Source organism: Dermacentor silvarum, chromosome 9 (assembly GCF_013339745.2).
Source record: "Dermacentor silvarum isolate Dsil-2018 chromosome 9, BIME_Dsil_1.4, whole genome shotgun sequence".
Lineage (NCBI taxonomy): Eukaryota > Metazoa > Arthropoda > Arachnida > Ixodida > Ixodidae > Dermacentor > Dermacentor silvarum.
The window spans coordinates 89,143,156-89,154,615 of NC_051162.1; the positions used below are offsets into that span (position 1 = coordinate 89,143,156).

General features: G+C 47.3%; 1 protein-coding gene across 6 annotated transcripts in view; it reads left to right on the forward strand.

Annotated features, from left to right (window-relative positions):
• LOC125940407 (uncharacterized) overlaps positions 1–11,223 on the forward strand; it is a 53,835-nt gene extending 42,612 nt beyond the window's left edge. For 2 of the 6 annotated variants that reach the window (XM_049656526.1, XM_049656529.1), the window contains one exon: positions 10,449–11,223. Coding sequence is in view for 3 of the 6 variants with exons in the window: in XM_049656529.1 (XP_049512486.1) it covers positions 10,449–10,462 (14 nt within the window). In the remaining 3 variants the exon portion in view is untranslated. Of the gene's footprint in view, positions 1–832; positions 942–4,779; positions 4,916–10,448 lie in introns of those variants that run through there. The other 4 variants (XR_007463623.1, XM_049656525.1, XM_049656528.1 and 1 more) reach the window with 4 other exon arrangements.
• Positions 11,224–11,460: the final 237 nt, after the last annotated feature.

Consider the following 11,460-nt stretch of genomic DNA (forward strand, 5'->3'; position numbering starts at 1 on the left):
ACCCGTGATAACATTTTACTGTGCTGTGGTGCTGCTGTCGCCCGGTGCAGTCATTACGCTGCAGCCTCGACTGGAATCACTGCAGGCAAGCTTCGATCCTCCCATAACAGAGAAGTACTGCGTAGCACCGGAGCCCCAACCGATACGTCAACGAGGAATTGTGGCAGAGCCGGGTCATACTATCGACGGTCGATACTAATGCTCTAGAAACTTTGCCCCTAGCCCTTTTCAGCATCTGTGATGACCCAAAGAGATTTGGACGTGCTTTGCGGAGCACTCATCCGACTGTCCATGGAAGAATTGCAGTCCCTGGAAGAAACCGCTATCTGGTGGCTACCAGACTTGAAGGGTCTTACGCAGCAGCAGGCAATCCGCTCGATCCGACATGCCCTGGAAGCTTTCGACGCGTACGAGACCCGTATCTTCCTCGTTGCCTGGCTATATTGCGTCCTCGCGAAACAGCAAGTGCTACAATCATGGTTTTCGTATCGTCTCGCCACTGCCGCCACTCCAGCTGCGCCCCTGACCAGCCGCTTCATTTTGCACGAGCGATTGGAAACCACCTTGCAGTATCCGGGCGGCCATACCAAAAGCGCTGCGACTGAGAGTGGAGGTGTCATCTACGCCTGTGTCATGGCCACGCGTCCAGCTGAAACGCAAGTGGAGCACTGACGTCATCTGTATGTGCGTTCAGCGCTCCTTGCCGTACCTGTTCGTTCACGCGGTGACGCGCTGCGAGTTGCGTGTCACTGCCGCTCTCTACTGCGTGCTGCGAAAAAACCCCGGAGAAATACTGGAAGGTCATTTCGACAAGCTCGGATTCGCATTTGCCAGTGCCCGAGAACATACGGCTAAGGTTCGTGGACTGCTTATGGGCAACGCGCCGGACGACAACGCAGGACCCGTCTTGGAGATCTCCGACGAATCTGACCAGTCTTCCCGTAAGATGCATTTTTGATAAAGCGAAGTCTTTCCAACTTTGATGGCTGTAAGAAGTATAGTATTCCGTTCAAGCTTAGCGGCATAGCTTATATGAAGACCCAAGTGACCGTAGTGTCTGGGCCAAAAGCTAGTGTATGCTGATGTAAAGGCATTGGACCTACACTTTGCGTTTGCAAAGCTTTGCTGCGTGTGCTGCATGACAAGTATCTCTGCTGCAGTTCGCAGACTTGGTAAATGCGCAACTTGAAATCCCAGAATTCATTTTTTATTTGCATACCCACCGGTGAAATTAGTGAAGCGCCTTCGTGGCTAGGACAGGTGCCAGCAATGCCATTTCAAGGTAGAAGGTACGTTGCTTTTTGCAGTCTTGCTGCGAACCTAGCCTTGTAATTAAATTTGTTTGATGCTCCTGCGGGATAGAAATTCGCTTTACTAGGCTTGGAATTAGTCGCCCTGTGTACATCTAATATCTTGCCTCCGCACTTTTATCGCCGGTCTACGTCTCAGTTAAACATGTGTACCCACTCGCTCAGCACTTAGCCTTGATACCAGAATGATGATGATGATAATTTGTGGCTAATGAACCGTTTGTAACGGGTGGACTCAATACAATTAGTGTCCGAGCCAAGTGAGGGAACCCCGCCCGAGCTCCACTTGTCAGGTGTGGTAGAATCTTGAAGGGCCTCGAACCACCTTCGATAATTACATAAACAATCGCTTGCACGCCTTCGGGCATTTTCGGTTTTTTCTTTCCACGCCGTAACGCTGGCAAGGTCATTCACGTGACGCCAACAGGTCAAGCCCTGTCCATTGGTCAATATACGATGGTCCTAAGTTCCCATCGGTCTGCTAGCATGCCTTCGCCATGCAGTCACACGCGCACTATATAAAGCACGGAAGTAGCCCGGCGTTTGCAGCGACCCACCCAGTGGTTGGCGAAGTCTGATGCGTCATGCCGGCGACGCCCGAATCACCGAAAATTGACCCGGTATTGATCCTTTTCACGGCAGTCCCGTACGTGGGCGCCTCCATGTTTGATCAGGTGGTAGCGCGCAAGTTGCTTGCCTCAACCCTATCCGTTACTTCCGAGTTTAAAATGGATTTGCCTTACGCCGGTGCGGCTTAGTGAACTTCTGTTTCGGCGGATATCATAAACAGTGACTGGTTGGACGAAGCTTTGGTCACAACTTAAGAGTACAAGTAAGCACTTCAGAAGCTCAATTCAGCTCGTCCAAACGGGGCAAGCACCGTATACGGTGCATGTAGTACGGTGGCAGGAAATATATTCTAAGCTGTCTAACTATTCCTCTTGCAAAATAAATCAGGATCAGTGCGTCTTTATCTTAGTCATTTATTTCGCTATCACTCGGAAGCGGCCGATTGCCATGTGTTCCTCGTGTGTACACAGTGTTCCTCGCCGTGGACTCTATCTGATCGCTTGCAGGTGGGCCTATAGTAGCGATAAATTTGTTGTTGCTGCTCAAATCAGGCTTGGGACGTAGATTTCCGATGCTTTACTATACCTTGTTGCAAAGCTGCATTATCGTTAGAAACTTGCTTATTTGCACCATCACGTTCAGCTATGAACGTCAGTGTGTGGTCGGTGTAGTTGCCGTCACCAATGCTACGGCGGGCATGATTCAAGTGTGCGCAGATTCACTTTTTTTTTCTTGATGCGTCGGCGATTGAGTGGGCGTAGCTTAGCGTGTGATTAGGGGTGGATGTGTGTAGATAACGTGCGAGAAGCTTACTAAGTAAGGAACCAGCACTACTAGCTTTGTCACTATGTTCTATTAGCTCGCGCCGGCCACGTCAAAGCGCGCCGAAGGTCCCCGTTTACGCTGGCTCCACTGAGACGTCAGACAGTAGATCATCCGCATTTCAATTTTCCAAGTCGATATAGGGACACTAACGTGCGACGCTCCTGAGTACTAGTGTTTTTGCTTTTGCATCAAACGCGCATCAACCACCGCGATTTCGTACTGTCTTTAAATCGATTTCGTAGTGTCGTTATCGTGAAGCTGATAAGACACTCGCATGCCGTATACGAGCTCGGCTTTCCGCGCTAAGCACGGCATGCGTCTTCGTGGTGTGCCCGTATAGCTGCTTCCCGGTCAGCTGGTGTCGTCGGTTCGCTACATTTACGAACAACTGTGGCAGAAATCAGACATACGGAAATCGCGTATGTTGATGTGCCGTTTCTAGAACGACAAAGCGCCCTCGACACTTTTCTAAAATGGTTCACCCGTTAGCCCCTCAAAGAGGAAAAAGGTTTAGGACACTGGTCTAGACGGGCTTCGGCACTCAAGGCCTTAAGAGCTCTGCTGAATTTCTTAAGGGCTTGTGAATTGTGCGACCGGCTTTGAACGTTGGAGTTTGTAGGGTCGCGTTATTGCGCGAATTTTCTTACTACAATTTTTTATTGCGGTAGAAATTATATGGACACTTCAACCGGATTTCTGCCGTCGCCGTCGCCATGAGGTTCCGTATAGATAAAATGTTCGCCGCGCGCCGTATGCCCGAGCGGGAGCGTGCGGAGACGCGCGCTATCACGGAGAGCGAACGCACTCAATGTCCCACGCGCAAGCAAGGAAGCGGGAAGCCAGCGCCGGAGGGAGCGCGGGGGGGGGGGGGGGGGTCGCACTTCTACTCTGCCAACAAACGCGCTCGTCGCTCGCCCGCACGGTCTCTTATCTCCACACGGCTCTGACCTTTCTATGCGCTGTGCATTCGCCGCTCAGTTTCCGTTGAAGCGATGAAAGCGTTGAAACCAACCTTCGCCTAAAGCTTTACCTTCGCCCGCTGCGGCGTATGCGCTTTCTGCCAGCGTTTTGACAGTCGTTGTCTGCATTCATTCAGTGTGATCTAATCATGTTTGTTTGTGCGCGCTCACACCACGCTTGTTCATTCAGTTAGTAATAGTCGGGCCACATTTTCCAACGCACGCTACACAAGCAATGCTGCCCGGATCGGCAGTGCAGCGCTACAGGTGTGTCCCTTCGCACGCGCTGCCCACGGGAAGCGCTTCTCATCAACACCACCGTTTCACACGCGCCTTCTCGTGGTCATCGAGTCTCTCTTCATGTCGGTCTACTTACGCCGCAGCACACCCGCTTACTTAATCAGCTCATGTTTACTACAATTCATATTGCTACCAAAGCCGCTTACCTTACTTCGTATGACATTGCTGTGTTGTTATAGCATTCATTGCTTCGCCCTTAGGGCGAAACTGTGACATTTTTTTTTGTTTCTTCTATCACTTTTTATTCCCTTTCCCCAGTACAGGGTAGCAAGCCGGTATTTACACTGGCTAACCTCCTTGTCTTTCCTTTACTTTCTTTCTCTCTCTCTCACCCGTTAGCTCGGTCAGGATGACCTAGGGGGGGGGGGGGGGCTATCGTAGACGCGGTCAAATTGGATGACGTCGTTCGAATCCCGCCGTGTTGGCGTTCTCTAGTCAATAGCAGAGGCCTAAAGCCGCCCCACGTGAGCCAATCAGAACTGACAAGATGGCTAAGTTCGTCATGTGGCTGAACTTGAGGGGCGTCCAGAGTGCTACCGATGGAGAAAGGCTCCGACCACCGCTGCTCGCATCTCGCGACTTGTATTGAACGGGATAGCGCAGGCAAGGCAAAGCAAGAACCCGGTTTGAACAGGGCGCCATAGGATGATTCATCCCACTTCGTCTCGCCAGCCCGATTTCTTGGGAAATTTTCATTGTCGTAATCAAATATAAACAGATTTTAGCAACCGATTGTGACCAGCCAGATGCAACATGTCAAGTGTTTAGCGATGATCAGACCTCCCCAATGAACCACCGTCTTATTTTCATTACAGCCGAAGAATCTGTCGGGGATGATAATTCCACCGTATATGTCCTGACGCCGCCCGAATCTGATTCCTCCGCCGCAGGCCCAGACAGTCCCGATTTTCTCAATTGAAACGATGTTGGGGTGCACCCGACATCAGCCAGGTAAGAATTTTATTGTTTGCGTGTTTAGGCTGCACAAAGTACAGCATACAATGCTTGAAATAACGGTCTGCATATGGGTCTTTCACGTTGTCACGTTGGCAAACTTTTTTAGGTTGAATCGAGTTTTTAATGCTAATAGTGGTGCTTTTTCTCATGACAGTAAATAATGATGGCACAAATTAAAAAAAAACACTTTTCAGTTGGCCGGAATTTAGGGCATAATGGTAAAAAAATTGTAAATGCCAGTATTAGACTTGAAAGCCACATTGAACAGGAAGGTGTTTCATGCGATGTGCAGTACTGTCATATAAACACAGTTTCGAGTCTGTTTAATGTCTTGAGAAAGCCGCTTGTGAAAAAAGATATCGTGTCGAAAAAGATTAGCATGTTATGATAGTGTTCCCAGTGCCTTCAACAACTGTCTCCGTTGTAATTGTAAAACAAGCATTTTCAGACTTTATTCGTTCGTTTCTACCCTGGCCTAAAGCGTTCTGTCGTCTTCACCGATGGTTTTCCTGTCAGAAAGAATGCTCCAGATACCAGTCTATACGCATGCAACTACTTGAGGATGAGCCACCGCGCTGGACGGCATGTAGCTGATGGTTATTTGTCGCATTTTAGCACTGTATTTTGTGGCCCTGGAATTTAGCCACAAGTTCCGCAACGGTCAGTACGGAAATGTGTACACGTTTAGAATCACGATGCTGGTATTAGCAAGGTCAATCCAAATAGGTCGCGAAGCTTCGGGCGAAAAGCGGTTCAGAACGACATGTCATCGACATCATCAAGGGTGGTTATGGGAGCAGCGATTTAAGCGCGACTATGTTTGGTTGGAATACACACTAGAAAAGAAAAACGCGCTTTTTTAAAATAAAGCGAGACACAGATTCATTCAACGAAAATAAATTTCCCAATCTATTTTATATACACATGGTGGAAAAATAGGCCTATTTTACTTGATCATTATCAATAAATACCTTTTTTTCAGCGCCCACCGTAACAGCGCCCATCGATAGCGGTGAGCGTGGACGCCGCTATCACTTGCAATGCAATGCAGCTCTTGGAGTGTGCAGAAAGGAGCAATCGTAAAGTTCACCTGTTACAATACACCCCCCTCACATGTGTTGTTTTGCTTGTCGACGTTTGCCTGAATTTGGTGACGTGGGTAGTTTCATTGTTTTTTAACCTGTGCAGTCAAAACTAGTGAGTTGCGACCGCCAGATATTTGTTTACTTTAGTTGTTTTCGAGCGACAGCGCAGGACGAGCAGTCTTCGCCCAAAGCGTTCGTCGGTTTCCAAAGAAAGTATGTTCCGAGCAGCGATGCGATTTCGACACCCGTACGGCCGAACTTTTCCTGCATCGCTTTCCGCGCTGAAAGCTCGGAACGCCCATCAAGTCGAATGGAGGGGCATTTGACTATACAGCTCTAATGGCAGTCCTCCGAAAACAAACTTCGCGCCTTCTAGAACAAAATGACGTCACTTCTGTTTTTGACGGATATGATTTCGCATTATTTTTTCATCCATCGGAAGTGTTCCCTCCTCACACAGATGGCGCTAAACCCGATGAACCGCCGATGAACCGCCGTGTTTTGAACGTATGGGCTTCCATGGAAGCTTCGCTATCAGGTATATTTACCTTGGTATTAGCGTCAGAGGGTTGTCTAAAGTTGCGATACATGCCATATTCTCTGTTATTGCGTCGACGTTCCAGGAGAGCCTTGACGGGGTGCCGTTATGGAGGAAAGTCAGCTTTGTTACAGGAAAATAACCTTTGCAGCTGCTATAAAAGTATATAAAAAGTTTGTAACACCTTTATTTGGCGATTATATTTGTTAATACAGTTTAGTATTGTATCTCATCTATTTAGTCATGCATAGACGACGTACACGTTCGCCGTTTCAGCCTGACGAACGTACTAGAATTCATGCCCGATGCTTTGGATTGCGATAACTATTACAGAATTCGTGAATAGTATAGTGGAATGATCAACTGTCTTGATTGCCTTTCGCCTGAGAAAATATTAGCGATACAGATGTCCACTTCGTACGTAAGTTATTTTTCGCCAGCTGCGTATTGTACCACGTGATTGGCATTGAAATTGCAACCGCTCGCTGACACCAGCATATTGATATATAACGCCGCTTTCCAGACATGGTGGTGCCCTCCTGAAAACTGTCTGTATGGGAAAATTAACATTTCAGGAAAGTGACAATAATAGTTCCGGAAACCTTACATTGACAATCATGACACAGATTTATTCCTACGTTACAGTGGTGAAGCCGTTTTTATCAGGAATGAGAAAGGTATAGGTTACCGGCCAAAAGCACAATCACATAGCGTGCTTATTTTTCGAGAAGTAATGCCCACGAAATTTGACAAATACAACTGACTGTACGCTCCTGCGAGCGAGAAACACGGGATGTCATTGCCATCAAACAGTAAGTGAGAAATCACGCTGTTTATCATCTACTTGTTGCTCAGGGCAGCACGCATTCTTTTTGTATTGGTATGCAATTATCTTTGGGAGCTGTCGGCGCGTCGTGTAAAAAGACACGTGCTGAATTAGCTTTAGCGTGCCCGGTATTCGGGTAAACAAAGGTGGGCTGGGCGTTTTCCCGGAGGGGCGGAGGCGTAAACGTGAGCGGCCTGCATGGTGCAGCATCTGGTGGCTCAGAGCTCAGTCAAACACGCAGCTAATGTTGCAGTAAACTGTGTTCTACTTCGCTGCTGGCGTACATTTTCGGCAGCGGTGTAATCGAGTTGCTGCCGAAAATTTACACCAGGAGCAAAGCGAACTACACTTGGTCACTGCAACATTATAGCTGTGTGTGCCTGACGGAGCTCGACGCCACCAGGTGGTTGCAGCACGCAGGCCGCTCACGTTTACCCCTCCGGTAAAACGCCTAGTCCACCTGCGTTTACGCGAATACAGGACTCGATAAAGCTCTCTATTAGAGAATTATAGCTGAGCGGCTTTACGGGTCAACGGTGCGAGCGGAGACGGCAGCGGAGCGCAGCAAGAAAGGAAAATCTTAAGCACAGCGATCCTTCGTTCTGTCACTTTAAACCCAAGCGCTTCTGGGAGTTGCACGTTACCTACGGTTCTCGCTGGGTGGATCCCGTCGCATTCCATTAGGATGTGCTGAGTGGTCTCTGGATCTTTACTGCAGCATACACATGTCTCATCTAGTTCCGAATATTTGTTCCGATATGTTTTCGTCCTTAGGCAACCGGCTCGAGCCTCAAATAGCAAGGCACTGCCCTTTGTGTTATCGTACAGATTTTCCCTTCTAATTTCTTTCTTCTCATTCTTGTAAATCTCCATTGTCCTTTTCGTTTCCATTCTTTGCATCCAATTCACGGTCTCTATTTCTCTCACTTTCTTTCTGATGACCCCTGGTTGTCTATTTACAGTTTCGATTATCCTGTACTTGGTTGCCAACTTCCTTGACCTCTTCCTCCATTCTGTGTCCACGCTTTTCATGTAGAGATACTTGTGCACTTTAGCCGCCCATTATTTTCATCCATGTTCCTGAGCCTTTCTTCAAAACTAATTTTGCTTTGTGCTTCTCTGACTTCAAAAGAGGCCCAACCCATGGCTCCATGCACTGCCTCATTTGTCGTATTACCGTGTGCTCCCAAAGCCAACCGGCCTACTGACCTTCGGTTAACTTCGAAACCCACCAATATATCCGATTTTAAGCATATAATGCCATCTGCGAATGTTAGCGCTGGCACCATTACTCCTTTCCAGATTCCACGCACCACCTCATACTTATTGTGGCCCCACAGTGCTCTGTGTTTCATTAATGCTGCATTCCGCTTCCCCTTTATTTTCAGATTATCTTGGTGGTTGCTTGAGTAATTCTTTCCTTCGTTTATGTGTACGCCGAGGTACTTATATTGCTTCACTATGGGTATTAGTTGCTGTTGAATTGACACCACGAAGTTACTCGTGTGTTCATTAAAGATCATAATCCCTGATTTCTCTGTGCTAAACTTAAGGCCTAGATTTGTCGCTGCGTTCCCACAGATATTCGCAAGTATCTGTAAATCTTTTTTATTGTCCGCTTCATAGTGCTTTGCGGCGCCACCTAGCGAAAGAGGTCGAAGTTACTGTCGGTCGAGTGATCGCTTTGCTTCGCCACCTGTGGAAGCAAGGTTTGGGTTACTGTGAAATGCATATCAACCAAGGGTACTTTAATTAGGCTACATGTAATAAATGAAAATACATCGTTGTTTTAGTTGTACGGTTTGATATTACCTGCGCCGCATTTGAAGACGACCCTGACGACATGCAAACTGCTGAGTGTGCTAGCGGTGGTCCCTATGTTTATTTTGCGAAAACACTTGTCCGCTGCGCGCGCTCCGCTGGGGCGAGGAGATAAGCGAGCGAGCTGCCCGCTGGCCCGTAAACCCACTCAGCAATAATCCTCGATTGTCACCGCTTGGCCAAGTAAGAGAACTAGTTTTCCCCTGGGACTGTTTAATATGGTACGGCGCACAACGCGTAGTCGCAGGTTATTGTTTATAACTCACGCTCTTTCTCTTTCATCGCAAAAATAAGCTTGCGATGTGTACCTATAGTGGGGTTCAACTTTATAAGGCAGCTGCCTTCTGCAATTTACAAGGCAGCTGCAAGAGGCGGAGGCACACCAGCCTGCACCAACTGGCGACCAATATAACTGACGTCATGAGCCGGACGGCCGGTGACCCCGCCGACGGAGAAAATGAGAGCCCGCGCTTCAAACTAGGCTGAGTCACATTAGCGGGAATATTTCTCTGGTCGCGGCGGCAGTCCGTTACCCGCTTCGGTCATCTGGGTGGGGCCTCTCGTGCCATCTGAAGGTGCACCAGAATATAGCTAGAAACATTTTACGCTTCTGATTACTCTAATTTAAAGCTCTGTAATTTACATATTAGCTAATGGCAAGACAATTATGAAGTTGTGTAATTACTTTCAATGAACTAATTATTGCATGTGAGGAACTAAACTAATCCTAAATTTCTCAACTGACCTCGGAACCACCTAAAAACGTTGCTCAAAACATGAAGTCCTTTAAACACGTATTACGCTTTATTCGCGTAGAACGTGTTATTAATACATTGTTCATAAAAAATAGCTGGGACACCCTGTATGTAATTGAGCTTGTGTAGTCCTTGAAATTTACTTCGCACCGCATCGTGAATTTGCCCCTATTTTACGTAGGAAAGTCCGCGCTCGAACACTGCTCAGCGATTGAAACAGGATACTCAAAATGCATGGTGGCCAGCACTTTTTTTTACACCCGTGAGCGCTGGTTCGTGTGCACTCGTAGTGCATTGCAAATACTCTCGCTTTAATTTCATGTCAAAATGCATCAGTTCGGTGTCCGCAACGCCCACTAGAGGCGCAACAACACCCTACAATCATGCGCTTTGAGCATGGCGTTTAAATCGCTGAGCACGTTACATTAGTTCTCTACGTCTACCTCAATAGGGTTTTCAAATTTTAGTAACCTGGCATTTTTACCGTTCTTTTTCTCCCTAGGAAGGCTGGAGTAGGAGTTGAAGTGAGCGGCGAACTTAGGGGCATTTTCATTTGCCAAAACTGCCACAACATCTTCGACGAGGACTGCATTCAAATGAAGAGTACCTCCTTCGTTTGTCCAAGCTGTGGAGCTTGTCTAGCGCATTCTTGAAAAGTACCCGAACAGGGATGAGGGGACACAGTGTTGTGAAGTGAAATTAACGCTGCAAAGTTTTGACGAAGCATACGTGAAATCCGCGGACGCAGCCTCATTACAACCAAAAGCCCTTCAATTCTTGCCTAGGTGCCCATTGATGAAATGGGTGCCCATGACGTGGCCGCAAGAACACGCGGATAAAACGTTACTTCTCTTGGAACAGCAGCATGACACGCGCTGTGACTATTGACGACCAGAGATGTGTTCACTGATTTTACAACCGGAAATTCTCTACCCCCTCTTTTTTTTTCAACAGCAGTCTTCGTGACTGATCAGAGTACATCAATGACTGCCATGTTTAAAAAGTGAGACCACGTGAAGCTGTAACCATGAGCCGTTGCATATTAAACCGCTCATTGCTCACTGCAACAATGAAGTTTATAGTTTGCGAAAACTTAATGTAATGTTTGTAACTGTTTGTAATGTTTGTAACCTTGTAATGTAACTTAATGTAATGTCGTGCTGGTACGCTTTCTGCACAGCGTTTTCATGATGCTTCTGACGTGTTTCTTGTGAAATAAATTGTGATTTTATGTATATATTGTTGTATATTTTTCATAACTTTGAATTTATCTCTGTAGCATCTGTCAATTTGGTAGTTTCGGCAACAAACCTATGAACACCAGTTTCATCAAATGCTCTCAGATTCCACATTTCGCAGACGTTTTCGATGTGTGCGCGAATAAATTCCGACGTGCTTGCTTTCCCGCAAAAGCCGTGATACCGTTTTTTTATCACGCCAATAAAAGAATAGGCCGCCTCGACGGGATATTAGCTACATTTTAAAACCAGAGGAAGCAGACTACAACATCCCCT